General features: G+C 44.6%; 1 protein-coding gene across 1 annotated transcript; it reads left to right on the top strand.

Moving 5' to 3' along the window:
• Positions 1 to 20,111: 20,111 nt before the first annotated feature.
• LOC123144417 (peroxisomal membrane protein PMP22) lies at positions 20,112 to 26,512 on the top strand. The gene is made up of 7 exons (XM_044563552.1): positions 20,112 to 20,371; positions 20,458 to 20,556; positions 23,459 to 23,560; positions 25,199 to 25,274; positions 25,855 to 25,925; positions 26,006 to 26,091; positions 26,173 to 26,512. The coding sequence occupies exons 1-7, from the start codon at positions 20,258 to 20,260 to the stop codon at positions 26,222 to 26,224; spliced, it is 600 nt and encodes a 199-aa protein (XP_044419487.1). The 5' UTR covers positions 20,112 to 20,257; the 3' UTR covers positions 26,225 to 26,512.
• The last annotated feature ends 1,462 nt before the right edge of the window (positions 26,513 to 27,974 follow it).

Genomic DNA, 27,974 nt, shown 5'->3' on the forward strand with positions numbered 1-27,974 from the left:
TTATCTTTTTAATTAAGGCAGTAGATTAATTAGGTTCTTAGGTTAATTTACTTAAGTGAATACTTTGCAAGAGGGCAGTAGGTTAGTCTAGTTTTTTTGCGGTGATGAATTTAGTTATGGACCCTAGGTTTTAGTATGAAACCTAGGTTTTAGTATGAACCCTAGGATTTAGTATGAACCCTAGGTAGCTAGGTTTTTGTATAAACCCTAGGTAGCTATTTTGTTATATATGAATTTAGCTAGGTATCAAATTAGGACATACATTTTATTCAAGGAATTTTTATTGGTATTTAGCTCGGTATAAATTAAGGACAGAAATATTATTCTAGGAATTTTTATTGGTATTAATTTAAAGAAAGAACAGAATTGTTGCTATTTGATTTTTTTAGTTAAAGCTATTATGGCTATATGAACCCTATATGATATGTGGACATGTGATTCCAACAGGGACGTGGTGGAACAACCCCCCACTAGCTAGCTTATATTTGAAGTGGACATGTGATATTCAGAAAATGATGGTTATGTGTAGGGTAAATGATCCGAGTGGCCTATGTTTCGCCGAAATGTTGATTCATTTCTGTTCCGGTGAATTTCAGGCGCTCGATATGTCCACTTTTTAGCAAAGGTCATGCCAAAATTTCCCGTGAATTTTGGCATGACTTGTGCTAGAAAGTAGGCATATCGAGTGCCGGGATTTGCTGGGAAACAGCATCCCGCAAACCATAGACCTTTTTTATGTCATTACTCATTTTTATTATAGTTTGAGAATTAAACAAGGATACTTAATCGTAGGAAACATGTCGAACAACAAAGAAACCGGGCCTTCTGACCACGATGCAGACAAGATGGATTACGAGGGTGAACAATGGTACCTCAACTATTTGTCTGCTAAGCACAGTCAAGGTTTGCAGGGCGGCCTCGATGATGGTACTGACGCCAACATCGACACCGACGGCACCGGCGCCGATGGCAGCGCCGAGTCCGGCAGGGAAGGTACCGGCACCGAAGCCGCTAAAAAAAGAAGAAGCAAAAGAAGTAGAGGATACGAAAACCTAACAAACTCGACATCGGACGACTGGTGATCACAAAGATGGCCCTGGCAAGTTTGAGCCATTAGAGCTGGAAGAACCTCGCAAGTGCTACGGGAACCAAGTCGGATGCATCCTATGGGAAACCGCGAGCATCAACGATGATCACTTAAGGGGTAAAGAACATTTGACGCAGTTGCTCCTAATGAAGCTGCACAAGAGATTCAAGTTTCCCGACCGGGATGAGGACATAGAACACCCGTGGGATGATCCGAAGATAAAAAATATTAACAATCACGCCATGGGCATGTTCAGCAATTATTTGGCCTCCTGGAAAGGGAGGGTGAAACGAGCTATTGAGGCTGAGGAACCCCTGTCCAAGATTCTGGAGGAAAATCCAACACTTCTGGAAGAGGAGTTCCAAAAGTTCAAGGACACTTGCGCTACCGAGGCAGCCAAGGCTAAGGCTACGAAATTCAAGAGCCTTCAACAAAGGAACACGGGGAACCAACGCCTCGGAAGCCATGGCTACCTTGGCAAAAGGCCCATATGGGATAAGGAGGACGTGGAACATGAAGCTGCGGGTCTCCCAGACCCCTTCGCGAAGTTCACCAACCCCATGGAGCGTGACTTCATCAGGGCCCGCTACAAGTGGGACAAGGAAAAGAAGGTTTTTTACACTAACCCGATCACGAGGAAATTGATTCGAATACTGGTAATTATTCTTTTACCACCTTACATTTAGCTTCTGATCAAGTCGACAACACATTAGTAAATGGTTCACGTAACTTCTACACGACAAGCAACACAAGCTTGCAGCCGAAAGCCAGTCTTCGTCAATGAGGACCAAGTGGGACACCCCTCTCAACCGGGCCTTGAACGAACTTAAGGGACTCCCTTTGGACCAGCGGCCGCAATATTGACATGTGCACGGCGCCGGAGACGGCGCCACATGGAAGGTCTTTTACAATAAGGGCCCAGAGGCCAAGAAGCAGAAAAAGAAGTTCAGTCGGGCGGACATCAACGAGAAGGTGAAGATTGCGTTCGAGAAAAAAGCAGCTGAGGACGCGAAAAAAGCAGCTGAGGAGAAAAATGAGTTGCTACAGCAGGCAGTCGCTGCAACTATAGATGCCTGCAGAAATGATTTCGCTACTAACTTGATCCCGGCTATCATCAACTGGACGAAGGAAAAGCCAGACAAGACGGTAGATGATTTCCCCATGCCAACCTTCATCGGGGGCAACTCGGTGAACAACCGCACCATCACCTGCTCACACAACCGCGCCTGCTCCCGCACCCGCTCATAGCAGCCTGTCCTCGGTCTCTAGCGCACTAGGCAGGCCTTTGTCTTTGGTTGAGCTTGACGCCCTCATGGTAATTATATGTCGCACCAACATATATCTAGAATATTCCATTTTCATTGCCTTCCGGGTGTTTTACGCCGCAGACATGTCTTTGCAGGCCGACGAAACCCCGTGCACTGTACTCTACTTGATCAAAGGCTAGAAGGTGGACGTGGGAAAGGCGGTGATAACAAAGCCCTTGGAACTCACATTCCACGGCCAGCCGATGCCCGGTGGGCACTTCAGGGTTACCTTGTCGAGTGTGAAATCGGGGCACGAGGATTTGCCTCCTCCAGTACGGCTAGGGGGATAGGACAACGAGACCCATCGCGGCTTGGAAACTGCAAGGGTTGGGTGCTGCTATGGCTGAAGAATCTTCTTCATCTAGAGCCGGCCGAGAGCACACCAATAACCACACATCAAACAAGCAGGTATGAACACCACCACCCTGCATACGCAATTACCAGCGCCTGTAGTGCCAGGTGAGAGCGCCAGACGATGCGAGGAAGGGGGGGGTCCAATAGTGGCTGATGTAATCGCCCCCGTAGAACAAGGAAAGGATGATGAGATCGACGAGGATGACCCTCTTCGGTTCCTCAATATAGGCGCCTATGGCGATGACTTAGAAATGATGAGTCGGTGATAACCCACAAGTATAGGGGATCGCAACAGTTTTCGAGGGTAGAGTATTCAATCCAAATTTATAGATTCGACACAAGGGGAGCCAAAGAATATTTGAAGGTATTAGCAGCTGAGTTGTCAATTCAACCACACCTAGAGATTAATTATCTTCAGCAACGTGATCAGTAGCAAAGTAATATGATAGTTTTGATAGTAGTGACAGCAGTAATAGTAACAGTAACAGTGATAGCAGTAATTTTGTAGCAAGTGCACAAGTGATAGCAGTAGTAGTAACTTAGCAAGAACAATATAAGATAAATTCGTAGGCATTGGATCGGTTACTTGTTGGATGATATTCATCATGAGACAGTTATAACCAGGGGACATACGGCACTAGCTCCAGTTCGTCAATATAATGTAGGCATGTATTCCGTAAATAGTCATACGTGCTTATGGTTGCATGACATCTTTTGTCCTACCCTCCCATGGCAGCGGGGTCCTATTGGAAACTAAGGGATAGTAAGGCCTCCTTTCAATAGAGAACTGGAACAAAGCATTAACACATAGTGAATACATGAACTCCTCAAACTACAATCATCACCGGGAGTGGTCCTGACTATTGTCACTCCGGGGTTGCCGGATCATAACATGTAGTAGGTGACTATAACTGTTGCGGAACGCAGTATTTCAAAAAAATTACCTACGATCATGCAAGATCTATCTAGGAGATGCATAGTAATGAGCGGGGAGAGTGTGTCCACGTACCCTCGTAGACCGAAAGCAGAAGCGTTTAGTAATGCGGTTGATGTAGTCGAACGTCTTCGCGATCCAACCGATCCTAGCATCGAACATACGGCACCTCCGCATTCAACACACGGTCAGCTCGATGATGTCCCTCTAACTCTTGATCCAGTTGAGGCTGAGGGAGAGTTTCGTCAGCACGACAGCGTGGCGACGATGATGATGATGAAGTTACCGGCGTAGGGCTTCGCCTAAGCACTACGACGATATGACCGAGGTGTGTAACTGTGGAGGGGGGTACCACACACGGCTAAGAGAAGGCTTGGTGTGTCTTTGGGGTTCCCCCTCCCACATATATAAAGGGGGAGGAGAGGCGGCCGGCCCAAGGGGGGCACGCCATGGGGGGGAGTCCTACTTGGACTCCCGGTCCAAGTAGGATTCGGCCCCCCTTTCCTATTCCCACTAGGAGAAGGAGGGAAGGAGGAGGAGAAGAGAAGGAAAGGCCCCCCCAACCCTAGTCCAATTCGGTTTGGGCTTGGGGGGCGCGCGCCACCACCTAGCCGCCGCCTCCTCTCTCCACTAGGGCCCGTGAAGGCCCATTAACTCCCGGGGGGGTTCCGGTAACCCCCGGTACTCTAGAAAATGCCCGGACCTTTCCGAAAACATTCCGGTGTCCAAACATAACCTTCCAATATATCAACCTTTATGTCTCGACCATTTCGAGACTCCTCGTCATGTCCATGATCTCGTCCGGGACTCCGAACAAACTTCGGTTCATCAAATCACATAACTCATAATACAAATTGTCATCGAACGTTAAGCGTGCGGACCCTACTGGTTCGAGAACTATGTAGACATGACCGAGACATATCTCCGGTCAATAACCAATAGCAGAACTTGGATGCTCATATTGGCTCCTAGATATTCTACAAAGATCTTTATCGGTCAAACCGCATAACAACATATGTTGTTCCCTTTGTCATCGGTATGTTACTTGCCCGAGATTCGATCGTCGGTATCATCATACCTAGTTCAATCTCGTTACCGGCAAGTCTCTTTACTCGTCCCGTAATGCATCATCCCGTAACTAACTCATTAGTCACATTGCTTGCAAGGCTCATAGTGATGTGCATTACCGAGAGGGCCTAGAGATACCTCTCCGATACACAGAGTGACAAATCCTAATCTTGATCTATGCCAACTCAACAAACACCATCGGAGACACCTGTAGAGCATCTTTATAATCACCCAGTTACGTTGTGACGTTGATAGCACACAAGGTGTTCCTCTGGTATTCGGGAGTTGCATAATCTCATAGTCTGAGGAACATGTATAAGTCATGAAGAAAGCAATAGCAGAAAAACTAAACGATCATTTATGCTAAACTAACGGATGGGTCTTGTCCATCACATCATTCTCTAATGATGTGATCCCGTTCATCAAATGACAACACATGTCTATGGCTAGGAAACTTAAACATTTTTTATTAACGAGCTAGTCAAGTGGAGACACAGTAGGGACACTCTGTTTGTCTATGTATTCACACATGTACTAAGTTTCCGGTTAATACAATTCTAGCATGAATAATAAACATTTATCATGATATAAGGAAATATAAATAACAACTTTATTATTGCCTCCAGGGCATATTTCCTTCAGTCTCCCACTTGCACTAGAGTCAATAATCTAGATTACATAGTAATGATTCTAACACCCATGGATTCTTGGTGCTGATCATGTTCTGCTCGTGAGATGGGCTTAGTCGATGGGTCTGCAACATTCAGATCCGTATGTATCTTGCAAATCTCTATGTCTCCCTCCTTAACTTGATCGCGGATGGAATTGAAGCGTCTCTTGATGTGCTTGGTTCTCTTGTGAAATCTGGATTCCTTTGCCAAGGCAATTGCACCAGTATTGTCACAAAAGATTTTCATTGGACCCGATGCACTAGGTATTACACCTAGATCGTATATGAAGTCCTTCATCTAGACTCCTTCATTTGCTACTTCTGAAGCAGCTATGTACTCCGCTTCACACGTAGATCCCGCCACGACGCTCTGCTTAGAACTGCACCAACTCACAGCTCCACCATTCAATATAAATACGTATCCGGTTTGTGACTTAGAGTCATCTGGATCAGTGTCAAAGCTTGCATCGATGTAACCATTTATGACGAGCTCTTTGTCACCTCCATAAACGAGAAACATATCCCTTAGTCCTTTTCAGGTATTTCAGGATGTTCTTGACCGATGTCCAGTGATCCACTCCTGGATTACTTTGGTACCTCCCTGCTAAATTAATAGAAAGGTACACATCAGGTGTGGTACACAGCATTGCATACATGATAGAACCTACGGCTGAGGCATAGGGAATGACTTTCATTTTCTCTCTATCTTCTGAAGTGGTCGGGCATTGAGTCTAACTCAACTTCACACCTTGTAACACAGGCAAGAACCCTTTCTTTGAGTGGTCCATTTTGAACTTCTTCAAAACTTTATCAAGGTATGTGCTTTGTGAAAGTCCAATTAAGCGTCTTGATCTATATCTATAGATCTTGATGGCCAATATATAAGCAGCTTCACTGAGGTCTTTCATTGAAAAATTCTTATTCAAGTATCTTTTTATGCTATCTAGAAATTCAGTATTATTTTCGATCAACAATATGTCATCCACATAAATATCAGAAATGCTACAGAGCTCCCACTCACTTTCTTGCAAATACAGGCTTCTCCAAAAGTCTGTATAAAACCATATTCTTTGATCACACTATAAAAGCGTATATTCCAACTCCGAGAGGCTTGCACCAGTCCATAAATGGATCGCTGGAGCTTGCACACTTTGTTAGCACCTTTTGGATCGACAAAACCTTCTGGTTGCATCATATACAAATCTTCTTTAAGATATACATTAAGGAATGCAGTTTTGACATCCATTTCCCAAATTTCATAATCATAAAATGCGGCAATTGCTAACATGATTCGGACAGACTTAAGCATCGCTACGGGTGAGAAGGTCTCATCGTAGTCAACTCCTTGAACTTGTCGAAAATCTTTCGTAACAAGTCGAGCTTTGTAGACAGTAACATTACCGTCAGCGTCAGTCTTCTTCTTGAAGATTCATTTATTCTCTATGGCTTGCCTATCATCGGGCAAGTCAACCAAAGTCCACACTTTGTTCTCATACATGGATCCCATCTCAAATTTCATGGCCTCAAGCCATTTCGCGGAATCTGGGCTTATCATCGCTTCCTCATGGTTCGTAGGTTCGTCATGGTCAAGTAACATGACCTCCAGAACAGGATTACCGTACCACTCTGGTGTGGATCTTACTCTGGTTGACCTATGAGGTTCAGTAGTAACTTGATCAGAAGTTTCATGATCATCATCATTAGCTTCCTCACTAATTGGTGTATAGGAATCACTGGAACTAATTTCTGTGATGGACTACTTTCCAATTCGGGAGAAGGTACAATTACCTCATCAAGTTCTACTTTCCTCCCACTCACTTCTTTCGGGGGAAACTCCTTCTCTAGAAAGGATCCATTTTTAGCAACGAATATCTTGCCTTCAGATCTGTGATAGAAGGTGTACCCAACAGTTTCCTTTGGGTATCCTGTGAAGACATATTTCTCCGATTTGGGTTCGAGCTTATCAGGTTGAAGCTTTTTCACATAAGCATCGCAACCCCAAACTTTAAGAAACGACAACTTGGGTTTCTTGCCAAACCACAGTTCATATGGTGTCATCTCAACAGATTTAGATGGTGCCCTATTTAATGTGAATGCAGCCGTCTCTAAAGCATAACCCCAAAACGATAGCGGTAAATCAGTAAGAGACATCATAGATCGCACCATATCTAATAAAGTGCGGTTACGACGTTCAGATAGACCATTACGCTGTGGTGTTCCAGGTGGCGTGAGTTGCGAAACTATTCCGCATTGTTTCAAATGAAGACCAAACTCATAACTCAAATATTCATCTCCACGATCAGATCGTAGAAACTTTATTTTCTTGTTACGATGATTTTCCACTTCACTCTGAAATTCTTTGAACTCTTCAAATGTTTCAGACTTATGTTTCATCAAGTAGATATACCCATATCTGCTCAAATCATCTGTGAAGGTCAGAAAATAACGATACCCGCCATGAGCCTCAACACTGATTGGACCGCATACATCATTATGTATTATTTCCAATAAGTCTGTTGCTCGCTCCATTGTTCCGGAGAACGGAGTCTTAGTCATCTTGCCCATGAGGCATGGTTCGCAAGCACCAAGTGATTCATAATCACGTGATTCCAAAAGCCCATCAGCATGGAGTTTCTTCATGCGCTTTACACCAATATGACCTAAATGACAGTGCCACAAATAAGTTGCACTATCATTCTTAAACTTGTATCTTTTGGGTTCAATACTATGAATATGTGTATCACTACTATCGAGATTCAACAAAAATAGACCACTCATCAAGGGTGCATGACCATAAAAGATATTACTCATATAAATAGAACAACCATTATTCTCCGATTTAAATGAATAACCGTCTCGCATCAAAAAAGATCCAGATATAATGTTCATGCTTAACGCTGGCACCAAATAACAATTATTCAGGTCTAAAACTAATCCCGAAGGTAGATGTAGAGGTAGCGTGCCGACCGCGATCACATCAACTTTGGAACCATTTCCCACGCGCATCATCACCTCGTCCTTAGCCAATCTTCGCTTAATCCGTAGCCCCTGTTTCGAGTTGCAAATATGAGCAACAGAACCAGTATCAAATACCCAGGCGCTACTACGAGCATTAGTAAGGTACACATCAATAACATGTATATCAAATATACCTTTCACTTTGCCATCCTTCTTATCCGCCAAATACTTGGGGCAGTTTCGCTTCCAGTGACCAGTCCCTTTGCAGTAGAAGCACTCAGTCTCAGGCTTAGGTCCAGATTTGGGCTTCTTCAATTGAGCAGCAACTTGCTTGCCATTCTTCTTGAAGTTCCCCTTCTTCCCTTTGCCATTCTTCTTGAAACTAGTGGTCTTGTTAACCATCAACACTTGATGCTCCTTCTTGATTTCTACCTCTGCTGCCTTTAGCATCGCGAAGAGCTCGGGAATTGTCTTATCCATCCCTTGCATATTATAGTTCATTACGAAGCTTTTGTAGCTTGGTGGCAGTGATTGAAGAACTCTGTCAATGACTCTATCATCAGGAAGATTAACTCCCAGTTGAGTCAAGTGGTTGTGGTACCCAGACATTCTGAGTATATGTTCACTGACAGAACTATTCTCCTCCATCTTGCAGCTATAGAACTTAGTGGAGACTTCATATCTCTCAATCCGGGCATTTGCTTGAAATATTAACTTCAACTCCTGGAACATCTCATATGCTCCATGACGTTCAAAACGTCGTTGAAGTCCCGATTCGAAGCCGTAAAGCATGGCACACTGAACTATCGAGTAGTCATCAGCTTTGCTCTGTAGACGTTCATAACATCTGGAGTTGCTCCTGCAGTGGGTCTTGCACCTAGCGGTGCTTCCAGGACGTAATTCTTCTGTGCAGCAATGGGGATAATCCTCAAGTTATGGACCCAGTTCGTGTATTTTCTACCATCATCTTTCAACTTAGCTTTCTCTAGGAACGCATTAAAATTCAAAGGAACAGTAGCACGGGCAATTTATCTACAACAACATAGACATGCAAAATACTATCAGGTACTAAGTTCATGATAAATTAAAGTTCAATTAATCATATTACTTAAGAACTCCCACTTAGATAGACATCCCTCTAGTCATCTAAATAATCACGTGATCCATATCAAGTAAACCATGTCCGATCATCACGTGAGATGGAGTAGCTTTCAATGGTGAACATCACTATGTTGATCATATCTACTATATGAATCACGTTCGACCTTTCAGTCTTAGTGTTCCAAGGCCATATCTGCATATGCTAGGCTCGTCAAGTTTAACCCGAGTATTCTGCGTGTGCAAAACTGGCTTGCACCCGTTGTATGTGAACGTAGAGCTTATCACACCCGATCATCACGTGGTGTCTCGGCACGACGAACTGTAGCAACGGCGCATACTCAGGGAGAATACTTGTACCTTGAAATTTAGTGAGGGTCATCTTATAATGCTACCGTCGTACTAAGCAAAATAAGATGCATAAAGGATAAACATCACATGCAATCAAAATAAGTGATATGATATGGCCATCATCATCTTGTGCCTTTGATCTCCATTTCCAAAGCACCATCATGATCACCATCATCACCGGCTTGACACCTTGATCTCCATCGTAGCATCGTTGTCGTCTCGCCAACTATTGCTTCTATGACTATCGCTACCGCTTAGTGATAAAGTAAAGCAATTACATGGCGATTGCATTTCATACAATAAAGCGACAACCATATGGCTCCTGCCAGTTGCCGATAACTGTTACAAAACATGATCATCTCATACAACAATTTATATATCATCACGTCTTAACCATATCACATCACAACAAGCCCTGCAAAAACAAGTTAGACGTCCTCTACTTTGTTGTTGCAAGTTTTACGTGGCTGCTACGGGCTTCTAGCAAGAACCGTTCTTACCTACGCATCAAAAACCACAACGATTTTTTGTCAAGTGTGTTGTTTTAACCTTCAACAAGGACCGGGCGTAGTCAAACTCGATTCAACTAAAGTTGGAGAAACAGACACCCGCTAGCCACCTGTGTGCGAAGCACGTCGGTAGAACCAGTCTCATGAACGCGGTCATGTAATGTCAGTCCGGGCCGCTTCATCCAACAAGGCCACTGAATCAAAGTAAGATGTTGCTGGTAAGCAGTATGACTATTATCGCCCACAACTTTTTGTGTTCTACTCATGCATATAACATCTACGCATAGACCTGGCTCGGATGCCACTGTTGGGGAACGCAGTATTTCAAAAAATTTACCTACGATCACGCAAGATCTATGTAGGAGATGCATAGAAACAAGCGTGGAGAGGGTGTCCACGTACCCTCGTAGACCGAAAGCGGAAGCGTTTAGTAACACGGTTGATGTAGTCGAACGTCTTCGCAATCCAACCGATCCAGGCACCGAACGTACGGCACCTCTGTGTTCAGCACACGTTCAGCTCGATGACGTCCCTCGAACTCTTGATCCAGTTGAGGCCGAGGGAGAGTTCCGTCAGCACGATGGCATGGCGACGGTGATGATGAAGTCACTGGCACATGGCTTCGCCTAAGCACTACGACGATATGACCGAGGTGTGTAACTGTGGAGGGGGGCACCGCACACGGCTAAGAGAAGGCTTGGTGTGTCTTTGGGGTGCCCCCCTCCCACGTATATAAAGGGGGGAGGAGAGGTGGCCGGCCCAAGGGGGGCGCGCCATGGGGGGGAGTCCTACTTGGACTCCTGGTCCAAGTATGATTCGCCCCCCCTTTCCTATTCCCAGTAGGAGAAGGAGGGAAGGAGGAGGAGAAGAGAAGGAAAGGCCCCCCAACCCTAGTCCAATTTGGTTTGTGCTTGGGGGGCACGTGCCATCACCTGGCCGCCGCCTCCTCTCTCCACTAGGGTCCATGAAGGCCCATTAACTCCCGGGGGGTTCCGGTAATCCCGGGTACTCCAAAAAATGCCTGAACCTTTCCGAAACCATTCCGGTGTCCAAACATAACCTTCCAATATATCAATCTTTATGTCTCGACCATTTTGAGACTCCTCGTCATGTCTGTGATCTCATCCGGGACTCCGATCAAACTTCGGTTCATCAAATCACATAACTCATAATACAAATCGTCATGTTAAGTGTGCGGACCCTACGGGTTCGAGAACTATGTAGACATGACTGAGACATATCTTCGGTCAATAACCAATAGCGGAACATGGATGCTCATATTGGCTCCTACATATTCTACGAAGATCTCTATCGGTCAAACCGCATAACAACATACGTTGTTCCCTTTGTCATCGGTATGTTACTTGCCCGAGATTCGATCGTCGGTATCATCATACCTAGTTCAATCTCGTTACTCGTTCCGTAATTCATCATCTCGTAACTAACTCATTAGTCACATTGCTTGCAAGGCTCATAGTGATGTGCATTACCGAGAGGACCCAGAGATACAAATCCGATACACAGAGTGACAAATCCTAATCTCGTTCTATGCCAACTCAACAAACACCATCGGAGACACCTGTAGAGCATCTTTATAATCACCTAGTTACGTTGTGACGTTTGATAGCACACAAGGTGTTCCTCCGGTATTCGGGAGTTGCATAATCTCATAGTCTGAGGAACATGTATAAGTCATGAAGAAAGCAATAGCAGAAAAACTAAACGATCATTTATGCTAAGCTAACAGATGGGTCTTGTCCCCCGTTCATCAAATGACAACAGATGTCTATGGCTGGGAAACTTAACCATCTTTGATTAACTAGCTAGTCAAGTAGAGGCACACTAGGGACACTCTGTTTGTCTATGTATTCACACATGTACTAAGTTTCCGATTAATACAATTCTAGCATGAATAATAAAAATTTATCATGATATAAGGAAATATAAATAACAACTTTATTATTGCCTCTAGGGCATATTTCCTTCAATAACTTGCAAGATCGGATCTAGAACGTGAATATAATTGTGATAACATAAACGGTTTAGATCTGAGATCATGGCACCCGGGCCCAAAGTGACAAGCATTAAGCATGGAAAAGTCATAGCAACATCAATCTTAGAACATAGTGGATACTAGGGACCAAGCCCTAACAAAACTAAATCGACTACATGATGAATCTCATCCAACTCCTCACCGACCAACGAGCCTACGAAGGAATTACTCACTCCCGATGGGGAGCATCATGGAATTGGCGATGGAGAAGGGTTGGTGATGACGAAGAACGAAGATCCCCCTCTCCGGAGCCCCAAACGGACTCCAGATCTGGCCTCCCAATGAAGAACAGGAGGTGACGGCGGCTCCGTCTCGTGGATCGCGATAATTCTTTCTCCCTCATTTTTTTCTGGAAAAAAAAGATTTTACAGCGTCGGTTTCAGGGTCTGCGGGGCCACCAGGTGGGGACAACCCACCTGGGCGCACCAGGAGAGGGGGCCGGGCCCTGGTGGGTTGTGCCCACCCAGGTGCCCCTCTCCGGTGGATCTTGGCTCCAGAAATTCTTATTTGTTATATAAAAAATCCTCGCAAAGTTTCATTCCATTCTGAGAACTTTTATTTCTGCACAAAAACAACACCATGGTAGTTCTGCTGAAAACATCGTCAGTCCGGGGTTAGTTTCATTCAAATCATGCAAATTAGAGTCCAAAACAAGAGGAAAAGCATTAGGAAAAGTAGATACGTTGGAGACGTATCAGTCGGCCATATGATGACTCGGGCTATCAGCATGCTGATGAGGAGATGGATGATCTGCCCGGGCAGGAATGTCCTAGCAGGGTTCATTGCAAGAAGTCTCTCTTCATGCAATCCTCACAGGACATGCTTGAAGATGCCGCCTCAACACAGGCTCAACTAGCCGAGGGTCGTACAGTGCTTAGCCCGACAACACTGGGGCAGGGGTTAAGGAAGGGTCTGGAAGGTCAGCCCATGAAAAAGGAGAGGAGGAGACCGACAAAGAAAGGCTCTGCTGCCTACAAACAAGCCAGAGCACATAGCAGCCAGAAGGCGGGTTTTGAAGAGCGTGTACCCATCAAAGGTGTGCCCATGTTCCATGTCACGGGCGAGCCGATGCTACCGCCGAAACCGCTGGAGGCAATATCATGGGATCTCAGGAGACTACACGACCATGTGCCATCGACTGAGAAAATCCTACTAGCCTCGAAGGATCCAGGATATCCGACATGCGCGGCTCGTGTGCCTAGGGGGAAGTGCTACGTCGACACACGGCTGGCGGAGGTGTTCTTCCTGCGGTTTGAGCATATCTCCGAGATGTTTCTGATAAGGCGGCTCGATTTTACAATCATCCTCCTTTTTGCGCTACATATGAGCTCCATCATGAAGAGACAACAAGTCTCGCAAATCTGTGTGGCGTATCCATACTGCATGCACGAGTCCTTCCTGTGTCTCAGTGACTTTGAGCGTAAAACTGCTAGGGAGTACCTCTAGAACTTCATGATATAGAATAAGGACTAGGAAATTGTACTCCTGCCTTATCATCCAATGTAAGTCAGCGCCGAACAACCCTTTTGTACATTTCAATCATTCCTTCTCGCTCATATGGAGAATAATTTGAGGTGTTTTTTTCCCGCAGCAACGGGCGTGCCATGTTTATTGTTCTTTACCCGCGAGTCTCCCATGCCGTGTATTTCGACCCTACCAGAAACTACGAGAAGAAGGACTACACCCACATAATGAATATTCTAGATGATGCTCTCCATGACTTCAGCTTGAGGGGTGGCCACCTGCAGATCAGGAAACAAAGGAACCGCAAGATGGGTTTCTCGCATAAAACTAACTTCTGCTGCATCCATGTCCCAAAACCAAGCAGAAATGATGGATTCTACCTCCTCCATCTCATAATGGAGTTCAGAAGGGATCACCAAAAGCTTCGCATGACAACCAGAAGCGATGATCATATCCGCAAGTGGGTAGAATCTCAAGGAGAACCGGATTATAAACTTAGAGATGAGTTCTTTCGCATCCAGAGGGACATTGCGATGATCATCATGAAAGAAGTCGTTGAATAGAAGGGGATGTTCCACCACGGCCCTATATCACAAGCTGACGTCCGAACTCGCATAGGCATGCAACGTCAGGACCTCACACCGTTCAAGAAGCTAGGGTGCATCCTCGGTGATATGGAAGGACGGAACTTCTAGTGATTTATGATGTCGATGATGATGATATGTGTCGGTTGAACTTGTATACTTTCTGTACCGATGAAACTTTGTGATGACCATGATCCCTGCCGAACTTGCGTAACGCTACTTCCTTAGTTTGGGTACGATGACCTGCGTACCTCTAGTTAATTAGTTTGCGTATGATGAAACTGCGTTGATTATTTATGTTTACTATATGTTGCATCTATTTGCTAACCCTTTCTTTTTCGTGTTGCTCAAGTATATTTTTTTGCATATGATTGTACATTCTCTTGATGAAGATGCATCTCTAACAGGTACCTAGATCCTTGATGGCGAGGAAGTAGTGCTATGTCGTGACACAGGCAAGGTTCCGAGAGTGTACAAGAGTGGGCCGAGTGTCAGGCGCTAGTGGACCGGTTCTCGGGCGCCAGACATAAAGGGTTCAAAAGCAGACAAGAAGTAGAAGCTAGTTACTTGAGGTTCACGCTAGCGTGAGAGAGGACACATAACTGCCGCCTCATGTACTGCATAGTTCCGCTCTCACTCATAGTGATAGCTCTTCTCGTGTATATCATTGTTTAGATGGATGACGATGTAGTTGCAAGTATTCGAGACTTGTATCGCTATTTAGAGATGATGACGAGAGACCACTTTGTGTTGGATTATGATTATGATGATGACATGATTTGATGAGACTATTTGTATATGTATGCTATGATTACATTTGTATGTGTATGATATGCTAGAGATTATTGTATAAAGCCTGTACGAATACAAAAGAAATATGCAGAAAAAAAATCAGAAACTAATAAAACTAGCAGTAGTGAGGGGAATAAAGTTAGCAATAGCATGCACTTAGCAGTAGCGCTTCTTATGGTAAAGCGCTACATCTATTAGCAGCAGCGCGTTCCGGTAAAGCTCGTTGCTGCTACCCATGTATACCAGTAGCGCGATTCAACACGCACTACTGCTACAAGTTAGCTGTAGTGCCATATCAGTAGCGCGGGACCCCGCGCTACTGATACACCTTAGACCCGCGCTACAGCTAGGCTTTTCCCTGGTAGTGGGTTGCGGCGGTTCCGTATCGTAAAACGATATGAAACTTCTTCTCTTATTTTTTCTCGGCGAAACGAAATTTATAGAGTTGCGATTAGGTCAGACGGCCTCTCGTGGGCCACAAGGTAACAGGGTGTGCCCTATTGCCTTGTGAGTTGAGGTGCCACCCTCCGGTGGATCTTCGTTCTAGCATCTTTCATATATTCCATAAAAAATCTCCACAAAGTTTCGTCCGATTCTGAGAACTTTTATTTCCGCACAAAAAAACAACACCATTGTAATTCTATTGAAAACAACGTCAGTCTGGGTTAGTTTTATTCAAATCACGCAAATTAGAGTCCAAAATAAGAGTAAAAGTGTTTGGAAAGTAGATACGATGGAGACTACGTTTCTATCATATCTACTTTTCCATGGTAATTCTAAGCTTGGGGGAGTTGATACATCTCCATCGTATATACTTTTCCAAACTCTTCTACCCTTATTTTGGACTCTAATTTGCATGATATGAATGGAACTAACCCAGACTGACGCTGTTTTCAGCAGAATTGCCATGGTGTTATTTTTGTGCAGAAATAAAAGTTCTCGGTTTGACCTGAAAATTTACGGAGAATATTTCTGGAATATATAAAAAATACTGGCAGAAAAAGATACCAGAGGGGGGCCACCAAGGGGCCACAAGCCCAGCGGGCGCCTACCACCCCTAGGGCGCGCCCCTGGCTTGTGGGGCCCATGGAGCTCCGGCAACCCTAACTCCAACTCCATATATACCTATTCGTGAAGAAATAAAATCAAAGTGAAGGATTCATCGTGTTTTACGATACGGAGCAGCCGCCACCTCCTGTTCTTCATCGGGAGGGCTGATCTGGAGTCCGTTCGGGGCTCCGAAGGGTGTAATCCATCGTCGTCGTCATCATCAACCTTCCTCCACCACCAATTTCATGATGCTCACCATTGTGCGTGAGTAATTCCATCTTAGGCTTGCTAGACGGTGATGGGTTGGATGAGATTTATCATGTAATCGAGTTAGTTTTGTTAGGGTTTGATCCCTAGTATCCACTCTGTTCTGAGATTGATATTGCTATGACTTTGCTATGCTTAATGCTTGTCACTAGGGTCCGAGTGCCTTGATTTTAGATCTGAACCTATTATGTTTTCATGAATATATGTGTGTTCTTGATCCTATCTTGCAAGTTATAGACACCTATTATGAGTTACGATTCGCATACCCCAAGGTGACAATAATTGGGATTCTTTCCGATGATTACCGTAGTTTGAGGAGTTCATGTATTCACTAAGTGCTAATGCTTTGTTCCCATTCTCTATTAAAAGGAGGCCTTAATATCCCTTAGTTTCCATTAGGACCCCACTGCCACGGGAGGGTAGGACAAAAGATGCCATGCAAGTTCTTTTCCATAAGCATGTATGACTATATACAGAATACATGCCTACATTATATTGATGAATTGGAGCTAGTTCTGTGTCACCCTAGGTTATGACTGCTACATGATGAATATCATCGAACACAATTATCATTGCCGACCCAGTGCCTACAAGCTTTTCACATATTGATCTTTGTTAAGTTATTTTTGTTGCTACTGCTATTACAATCACTACAAACTGCTACTGCTACTTTTGCCACTGTTACCGTTACTATCATACTACGGTTGTCCTACCCTTCCATGCCAGCTGGGTCTGTAAAGAAAAACTAAGGGATATTAAGGCCTCCTTTTAATAGAGAGCAAGAACAAAACATTAGCACTTAGTGATACATGAACTCCTCATACTACATTCATCACCAGAGTGAATCCCAATTGTTCTCACTTTGGGGTCTACGGATCATAACATGTAATAGGTGCATACAACTTGCACGATAGGATCCAAACACACTTATATTCATGAAAACATAATAGGTTCAGATTTGAAATCATGTCACTCGGGCCCTAGTGACAAGCATTAAGCATTAAGCATAGCAAAGTCATAGCAACATCAATCTCAGAACATAGTGGATACTAGGGATCAAACCCTAACAAATTGACTTCATTACACGACAAATCTCATCCAAGTCCATCGCCGTCCAGCAGGCCTATGAAGGAATTACTCACTCTCGGTGGTGAGCATCATGAAGTTGTAGATGAAGAAGGGTTGGTGATGATGATGGCGACAATCCCCCTCTCCGGAGCCTCGAACGGACTCCAGATCAGCCCTCTCGATGAAGAACAGGAGGTGGCGGCGGCGCCTTATTGTAAAACGCGACAAAACTTCTCCTCTTATTTTTCTCTCGACGAAACGGAATTTATAGAGTAGAGATTAGGCCAGACGACTGCCTGTGGGCCCCACAAGGTAACAGGGCGCGCCCGTTGCCTTGTGAGCAACATGTGGCCCCCCTCTGGTGGATCTTCGTTCCAGTATTTTTCATATATTCCATAAAAAATCTCCAAAAAGTTTCGTCCAATTTTGAGAACTTTTATTTCTGCACAAAAAACAACACCATGATAGTTCTACTGAAAACAACGTCAGTCCGGGTTAGTATCATTCAAATCATGCAGATTAGAATCCAAAACAAAAGCAAAAGTGTTTGAAAAAGTAGATACGATGGAGATGTGTCAGTTCATGATTTTGATTAGGTCAACAATTTTCTAAATCAATCAGCAACAACCGTCCTATAGATATATAAATCTCGTGCACCCTTCCATCACCTACAAAAAAAAGAAGAAGTGCCACCATGTGATACTACAACACTAATATAGTACATGTAGCTAGCGAAGCAGAGATTCCCCCACGTAAATATAGGTTGGTTAACGGATAACATAGAATCACACCACGAAAGGCCCACCAAATCATCATATTATAAAGAAAAATAGACAAATTCCATCATATCCCCCACCTGGAAAACTAAATACTACACCAATCCCAAAATATAAGGAGTATTAGTTTTTGAAAAGCCAAATATCTATAACTTTGCACAAGTTCAGAGTAAAAAAATATCGACATCCACAATATTAAACAAAAAAGTGTGGAAATTCATTGCATGATGAATCTAATCATACAGATTTGATATTATAGATCTTCATATATTTCTCTACAAAATTGATCAAACTTAAAAGGTTTGACTTTAAAAAAATGTAATACACTTTATATTTTGAAACAGAGGGAGTAGTTTTTTTTAAAACCCAATAATACCAATGGTGCAGCAAAGCGCGCCTAACCCTTCTAGTAAATACACTATGCTCCTTAATTTTAGTGGCCACATATTCAATTGAGGTCTTCAATTTGGATTTGGCTCATCTGATTTTGACCAGGTCAATTATTTGCCCTCTCTCATTCAATACTTCTAATTAACTATGCACCATGCTCTCTAATTTTAAAGGTCTTATATTCAATTGAGGTCTTAAATATGGAATTAGCTCACGCGATTTTGATCGTGTTAATAATTTCTCAAGGAGCTCTCACACTCAATATTTTTAATTCATTGTGCTCCCTAATTTTGAAGGTTTTTCATTCGATTGAGGTATTTAACTTTGGATTTGGTTCAAGATTTTGATCAGATCAATGATTTTTCAAACCAAGTAACAAATGACCTCTAAAAGTACATCAATCCGCGCACCCTTTCGCCAACTAGAAAAAAAGAAGAAGCACTAGATGTGACACTGTAGCACCAATATAGTAATGCAGCCACCAACATAGAAAATGTCTCCGCTTAAGTATGGGTTGATTAACAGATAGCACAGAATCACACCGTAAAATGTGCACCAAAATACCGCATTATAAATAAAATAACCCACTCCATCATATCCCTAATCAGAAACCAAATACTCCATCAGTTTCAGAATACAAGGTGTATTAGTTTTCTAAAAGTCAGTTTTCTTGAATTTTGACCAAGTTTAGAACGGAAAATATTGACGTCCACAATAGTAAATAAATAAAATATGAAATTCACTTCATGATAAATCTAAATATACCGATTTGATATATTTATCCGCAAATTTGATCAAACGTAAAGTGGTTTGATTTTTTTAAACTAATACACTAAACCGCGCCCGCAAGTCCCGTTTAGTTAGTTTTAGCTAGCTCGATAGTTCGTTTTCTCCAAAAAAAACTTTATTGAATTATTATTTTGAGGGTAAACTTTATTGAATTGTTAGACTATAAATGGACTTAAACGGGATTAAGCGGGACCCGGTTTACATCCCTATTTGAAACATACTCCCTCCGTCCGTGAATAAGGGTACATCTAGCTTTTGTCTTAAGTCAAAGTTTTAAAAAATTTGACCACCTTTCTAGGAAAAAGTAAACGCATTTATGGCACCAAGTTAGTACCACTAGATTTGTTTTCAAATGTAGTTTCATAATATATGAATTTGATGTCATATATGTTACTATTATTTTCTATAAAGTTGGTCAAATATTTTAAACTTTGACTTAGAACAAAACCTACATGTACACTTATTCACGGACGGAGGGAGTAGGGAGTAAAAAAAACAAGAAAACCGAGCAACATTATATTCGTGGATGAACCAAAGAGGACTAAATGAATTTGCATCTTCTTCTAGAAAAAGAAAAGAAAAAGAATTCGCATCTCGGCGCGAGAATACAAAGTGTGCCCTCGAGGAATAGGTTCTAGGTAGACAGATCTAGGACCACGCTAAAGCCCAGAGCCCGACACCAGCTGCCATGGCAGGAGGAACTGGAGGAGCTGGGGGAGGAACAGGGGGAGGGGACTCGTTGGCTCGCAGGGCCTGGAGGCAGTACCTGCTCCAGCTGCAGCGCCACCCACTCCGCACCAAGGTCTTCGCCTTTTGTTGCAGTTTTCACTGGATTTGATTGATTGGTTTGGGGAATTTTCTAAGCCTCGGTTAAGTTGGCTAGTGCAGATGATCACTGCGGGGTGCCTCGCAGGCGTCAGCGACTCCGTGGCGCAGAAGCTCTCTGGATATCAGAAGATTGAGAAGCGCCGCCTCCTGCTCAAGATGGTGAGGTTGCTGAACGATTTATTGTTTCTTTTTCTTGATTATTGCTGGTGTAGATGTGAGGCGTCCTCTTGTTTGTGGATACTAGATTGATTCTGTACATGGAGTTGTGTTTCATCCTCTTAGTAGGGTAGAGGCTTTAGTTGTAGGAGGACCATGTGAGTGGGAGTACTCCACAAGTGATGTATAATTGGAACGATGTTTCTTCGGATTCAATTGAACAATGACTTGACGTACGTAGCCCGTGATTTGACACTTCAGAGCACGGTGTAGGTTTGAGGCAATTTGGATCAGTGTATTAGAAGGAATAAAGAGGGATTGGTGTAAAAGGATGGCGATTTTACCCATGGGTACGGGTACCCGTGGATACCGTACCCGTATGGGCAGGGTATGGGCATAATTTTATACCCACGGGTGCTAGCCATACCCTACCCTCTAAGTCATGGGTAGGGGACGGGTAAACCCTTTTACCCATGGATATACCCATACCCTACCCATTTATACTTACATGTGAACCTTACCCATGATTCACAAGTGTAGATATGCTAAAGTTGTGAGCTTGTGAACCTATGGTTAAAGTTGTCACCAATTGTAAATTTGAATTGAGATAATTGTCATGTACTCATCTACCTGTTATTGAGTAGAGATCAATGTTCTTTTGTCCAATGTGCTATAGATGAATGTATTGCGAATAACTTGTGTACTGTTTGATCTACCCATTGGGTACCCAACGGGTACGGGTACCTGCCTGGTATGGGTATGGGTAAAGTTTCATACCCATGGGTACAGATATGGGTAGAATTTTGTATCCATTAACTACACGGGTATGAGTATGGTATTCCTCTACCCGCCCCATACCCTACCCATTGCCTGTAATGCATTGTTGTATTGCTTGAGCCTCGTGCATATATATAGGGGTACATGATCAACTTGGAGTATAAGATGAGATGGAATAATTCCTAGTCTATCCTATGTTTCCTAATTAATCACGATAGTCAACACTCCCCCCCCCCCCGCGCAGTCACAACAGTAGTGACGCAGACTGTGAGATTGGTGAAGAATCCCAAGGTAAGCCGACTGACATCCCCCCGTAGTCGTAATGGTCGATGCATCGCGGAAGTTGTGGCTGGAGTGAAAACCAACGAGGTTGCTCAAGCAAGGCGGGTCGGGGCGACTGATCAGGTCGTGGCGCGACGCGGATGGAGCGGATCGCGGGCGGGCAGGTGATCAATCCGACCGCACACGAGGTTGGGGACGCTGGTTGGGGACGCTGCTCGGTGATGATGATGGCGGTGCAGACAATGAAGCGAGGTGGTCGAGCAGACCTAGGCGACGACGGCCGATGGGGAACGGTGTGCGGACGAGCGGATAGCGCCCGAGCGGCGAACGCAGCACCATGCGTGAGACGGCCATACGGCGGCGGCGGAGACGGTAGGTTATGCAGGAGTCCGTTTGGAGCAGGGCGGCGACGGCCGGCACAAAGCGACCTGCGGGCAGACGCGCGGCGGACGGCCGTGAAGGCCGCCACGTCGCGCGAGGCCGTCGGGTTGGAGAAGAGGCCGGGTGGTCGTGCTGATGTCGGAGTAGAGGCGGTGACGGCCGGTGTAGACCGACGGGCAGCAACTGACGACGGCCGTGACAGGTCGGCGTGTCGCGCAAGGCCGCCGGGGGGTCGCGCCGATATCGGAGTAGAGGCGCGCGGGGGTCGACGGCGGCTGTGGGCGACATAATCCGATGTATGATCGTTGAACCAAAAAAGAAAATACCTGTGAAAACGACCGGCAGAGAGAAAACCGATCAAGAGATCGGAAAAACTCACCAGGGCAGCCGATCACAAATCGGCGGACGAACCTTGCTACGGGTCGCGCGGCCCAAGCGGAGATCATGGATATCGACCTCCCCAGGGGCAGCGCATTGCGGAAGCGTGCGGTGGCTAGGTCTAAGAACTTGCGGCTGATACCATGTTAGAAAGAGGGATTGGTGTAATGCATTGTTGTATTGCTTGAGCCTCGTGGGCATATATATAGGAGTACATGATCAATTTGGAGTACAAGACAAGATGGAATAATTCCTAGTCTATCCTATGTTTCCTAATTAATCACGATACTCAACACAGTGGATGCGATGTGCCGCGTTGGTTGTTATTCTTGTGTGATTTGAGTTGCCACACATAGAAATTAGTGGGAACATTAGTTGCTAGTGCTCATTGCAGACTTATTGGTCGCTAGGTATCCTGTACAGATTTGTTACATCTGACCTCATCTCAGAATGATGATTCACATTATCTTTGTTCTGGTTCTTACTTGCTTCTCTGACATAAGCTACTTCCCATTGCCTTGTTATGCTTCACTTGTTCATATATATGTTGGTGAATTGTTGCGGTGTGATATACAATTGCGTCAAAGAGGAATGTATGGCATAATGTACAGTTGTGTTAAGGACAATATGCATCCACACTATCTGTGGAAATCTGTTAAAGATAACTTGTCCTTGGCTTTTGGGCAGAGGGCTTCTCTATTTCGTCTATTGTCTTGACTAATACTATGTTATTGGATTTCATGAGGCATCATAACCTAAACTCACAGCAAGTTGTGTAGTTGTGTCATATTAAAGTAGATGAAATTGAAAACTGACGATTCTAAGACTTTAGATTAGACAAGAACATTGATTTGAACCCTGTTTTTCACCTGTTACTTTCTCTAATGGACCAAAGATATTGACATCTGATGCACTTCAGATAGTACTGCACAAATTGTCCACAAAATTTATCCTCTCTGATGTTGCTAACTCGTAAGAACATAATTGTAGATGTCCATTTGTGTTATATGCTTATCTTGTGTTGTTTATGATGCTTTCTTGCATGCATTTGCGTGTTCTAATGTAACAGTGTGCTTTTTTGCTGCAGATATTTGGGTTTGCATATGGTGGCCCATTTGGGCATTTCCTGCATAAAGTGTTGGATTATATCTTTAAAGGGAAGAAGGATACCAAAACTGTAGCTAAGAAGGTATAACTTTGACCATCTTAGAGCATCTGCAACCGGACCCCCAACTTTCCCCCTATATGTCTGCTGGGGAGACAGCCCGGTCATGAGAGAGAAGGAAAAAAGTCACCCAACCAGGCCCCTCAAATTGTCCTCATGTGTCCGGGTTGTCCACGAACCCTCATATCCAGCCCATATGCGGGGAGGATATGAGGGTGCTCGGGCGTGTCCGGGCAGTCCAGGTTGGATTTGGCCCACCACGAACCACTTTTTCTCTTTGTTTATTCTTTCTTTTCTGACGCGTCCGCGGAAGTATAGGGCGTCAAATTAGCTCAGTCCGGTTGTAGATGCTCTTATAATCAACACCATTGTTCACTTCTTTCTTGTGGTGGCCATGTATAAAAAAGTTCTGCTGCCAATGATAGTGCACATATAAGTAAAGCACAGTACATCCTGGCATTGCAAATGTTTGACTTTAGGGTGTGTTTGGTTTGGGAACGAAGTGGAATGGAATGTCATGGTTCCATTCCACTAGAATGGGTTGGTTCCGTCCTTGTGTTTGGTAGAGCCAATTCGAAGGAATGGAACGGTTACATTTCGGTGTTTGGTTTTAGAGAGCGAAACGGAATGGATTTCTTCATATCTGTTGTTTTCTTGTGATTATGTACAATATAACTTTGACATCAAACACAAACAAGACGCATATATGGAGGTAAAAGGAAATCATCAACACAGCAATTCTTTCAAGCAAATGATGGTATATGCCCAAAACAAGTGATACATATTTGCCTGTCAGCCATTAGCAACAATTAGCCGTAGAACTTCATCAATTTTCTGTCATCTACACATAAAACATCAAATTCAGTGGGAAGACAGCAGGAGCAGCACGACACACAACAAGAATTGTAGCAGTTGCATGCCATGAGCAGCACTTGCAGGACGCACGCAAGGGCCAGCTAGGAGCAGCACGCACGCACGACACACGCGGGGCTGCCGCCGGCAAGGAAAGCAGCAGCGCCATGAGTGTGACTGTGGGGGTAGATGAGCGGGAGAGAGGATCCATAGGCAACCGGAGATGGCCGTTGCCGTCGCTGGACCTTGACGGATCTGACGGGAAGGGAAGGGGAGGGGACGACCATGATCCGGTCGTCGCCACCAGCGTCAGCGGCAAGTGTGCCGGCGGCGAGTCTGGGAGCATGGCTTCGTACCGATCCGCCGTCGCTCGCCTGCTTCCAGCCGCCTCCCTGTGCTTGCCGGATGTGAGAGAGATACGAGAGAGAGATAAGCGGGGCGCTCAGGGAGCCATTCCGCGTCGTCCGCTTTATTTGGAGAGACGACTCGGTTCCGCATAAAGAGAGAATATGTCGTTCCCAGGAATCGGTGCGTTCTTGTCATTGGACAATCTAAACACGGGAATGAGCCCCAGGGATGGAACCGACCTGTGCCGTTCCACTTCGTGACAGAAACCAAACACACCCTTAGTTTCCCGCAAAAAAAAGTGTGAATTTACCATACTAGTAAAGCATCAGCAACTTAGTTAGTCTATGATGTCTGTTGCCAGCAAATTTTCCCACATCATGATTGAAGTCAAACAAGCACTGGTGGACAATCTGTACTTGATGGTATGTTAGAATGCTTTGAGATGTTTCGTACTATTTCCAGGTGTTGCTGGAGCAGATCACTTCCTCTCCCTGGAACAATTTACTCTTCTTATTCTATTATGGATATGTTGTTGAGAGTAAGTCTGTAAGTGTCAAATAGTTTGATTTTGTACCAACCGGAAGAGTTCCTTTGGCATCATACCATGCCAACTGCCAATGATGATTTGAAATTTTACTTGCCATCTTTCGAGTATGTTACTTTGATATAGCAGGAGGTATTAGCATAGTAGAGTTTAGAAAACCGTTTACTGAACAAAACATAAGAACCAGGCTTTTCTGTACTTTTCTCAGCTTGTTGGTCCAGAATATCCCTTTGAGTTTCTTTCCTCCTTCTAGTCATGACGTTTGAAACATACAGCAAACCTTATTAAACATATTCCCCTTAATATTGGAGGTCATATAGATCTAGGGTCCAAAGACCGATCAATTATATCTCTGTGTGACCGAGATATCTGTAAACTGGGGGAATCAGTTTAATCCTACCAGTTGCCTGAATCATGTAATAGTGTTGTGTGTTCCAGTAAGATGGTTGCCTTTAAATCGAATGGAAGTACTGAATCTATAGATATTTTGCCTGGTTAGTCTACTCCACTACGTATTATTTTTTGGGGGGAGGTCTACTCCACGCTCATGGGTTATTGACAAGTCGGAATGCAGAGAGGCCTTTCAAGGAGGTGAAGACTAGGGTGAAGAAACAATATCTGTCAGTGCAATTGTCTGCTTGGATGGTATGTAATTTGCTCTCAATATTGCTACTTGCCTTACAATTTGTCGTTACAGCTCATTAATAGATCCTCTCAATGCACAGTTTTGGCCAGTAGTTGGTTGGATAAACCATCAATACGTGCCTTTGCAGTTTCGGGTGATTGTCCACAGCTTTGTTGCATGTTGCTGGTAATGTTCTTTTGCCTTTGGTAGCTTCTTTCCCAACTAAAAAGGCTTGCTCTTATGTGGTCATCTTTTTGTTTCCTGAAGGGGGATATTTCTCAACCTTCGCGCCAGAGCCATGTCTTTGAAGCAGTCATAGACAGATTTAGTGGGGGTATAACACTGCTCCATAATGGTTCAAACTGGCCGGAGAACAAGGATGCTGATTGCTATGTAATATACCGTTGATTGTCCTAGGGTATTTAAATAGAAGGATTTCGATACTTGTTTGGTATCAAGTTGCAGATTTGTTTGTCAACGCATGCGAGGCCGCTTATCTGATTTCTCTGTTGGTACTATTTAAGCTTTGTGACTGAAACGTAATTGAATTATATTAACTATGGATATATTCGGTCTACTTTGGAGAGCAAATAATTGTTTTTTTTCATGAGTGGAAGTTCTGGCTGTTCCAAGTTTGTGTTCTAAGGGCGAACCGGCGATATTTTCGCCGTGGGGGCGATCGGGTTCCCAGCTGCCGCCCCAGGGTCGCCTTTAGACGCCCTTTTTTTAATCATTTTGAAAAAAATATTCGGTCAAAATTTGGAAGACAGGACATAGATTCGGCAAACATGCCATAGGCGTTCCACAGTTTTTTACATAGAAAACATAAATTTATCTAAAAAACAAAAGGGCCGCGCTTACAGGCCGAAGAACTCGTTGAACGCGGCGGCGCTGCCGCCGCCGTCGTCGTCGTCCTTCTTCACGCAGCCGTCCCTGCTGGACCCCTGGTCGGGGTCGCCCTGGCGGACTGGTTTGGCCGGCGGCGGTGCATCGTTGTCGCTGTCCTCAAGCACGATGACGCCGCCCTCGTCGTGCCCACGGCGGCGCGCGGTGATCTCCTCCCGGGCACGGCGCTGACGCTCCATCTCCAGCCGTGCCCAATCATCCCGCGCCCACTTCATGGCCGCCTCGTCGTCAAGCGCGTCATCGTTCTCGCTCTTCACGGTGGCGAGCCCCGGCTCCGTCTTCAACCTGACGAGGCGGGGAGGAGCCGAGGAGGAGGCACGGTCGCCCTCGTTGATGACGAGAGCAGCGCTGCGGGTGCACCGGCAGAGCGGCGTTTCCATGGGCTCGGGCTTGACGCTGACGAGCGCCGGTGACCTGGAGGAGTGGGAGGAGGATCAGGAGGAGGAGGAAGACTGTGACGCCCGGATAATTAAGCTACAGCGAACCTCTGCCAATGATGCCACGTCACCTCCGTTACTATTGCTAATCTCGCGTTAGTTCAAAACCGATTCAAAATCCAAATTTAAAAACAAGTCAAATAATTAAAGCTCTCAAAAGTCAAAACTAAATGTTCTTATTTTGACAAATAATTCATAGGATATATTGGTGGAGAAACCAAGTCTTTATAAAATGTTTAAATGCACTAAACTAATTAAATCAGTAGCTAAAACCATTAATTAAATGCCTTTTATATTTTGTAAAATACTAAACTATATTATTTTGGGATGAAACTTTTTGTGGTTGTGACATAATTTGTAACATCAACTTAGGTGCCACTTTGGTATTTTATTAAAACTAAAATAATTATCAACTAAAAGAAAACAGAAAAGAAAAAATATGAATAAGTAAAAGAAGACAAAACAAACGAAAACAAAAGAGAAGAAGGAAACCCCCTTTCCCCTAGGCCTTGGCCCAGACAACAGCCAGGTTGGCCCACCCCAACTCCCCTGGCCTATATGGCCCCGTTCCCCCCACCCCGGTCAAACCCTAACCCCCCACGCACCCACTCCCCCCCACGTCGCCACCCCCTCCCCCGATCCGATCTGGATCGGGGCCCGGCTCCGGTCCCGCCGCTCGACGCCGCCGTCGTGCGTCGCACCATGGTCGCCCGAAGACCTCGCCGA

This window comes from Triticum aestivum, chromosome 6D (assembly GCF_018294505.1).
Source record: "Triticum aestivum cultivar Chinese Spring chromosome 6D, IWGSC CS RefSeq v2.1, whole genome shotgun sequence".
In the NCBI taxonomy this organism is placed as follows: Eukaryota; Viridiplantae; Streptophyta; class Magnoliopsida; order Poales; family Poaceae; genus Triticum; species Triticum aestivum.

What these genes read in the sequence shown, in the direction of transcription:
- LOC123144417 (XM_044563552.1), top strand. Translation starts at nt 20,258, where the DNA reads ATGGCAGGAGGAACTGGAGGAGCTGGGGGAGGAACAGGGGGAGGGGAC. An exon ending in CCAAAACTGTAGCTAAGAAG is followed by an intron (nt 23,561 to 25,198) that starts GTATAACTTTGA and finishes TACTATTTCCAG; the next exon opens with GTGTTGCTGGAGCAGATCAC. An exon ending in TGCAATTGTCTGCTTGGATG is followed by an intron (nt 25,926 to 26,005) that starts GTATGTAATTTG and finishes CTCAATGCACAG; the next exon opens with TTTTGGCCAGTAGTTGGTTG.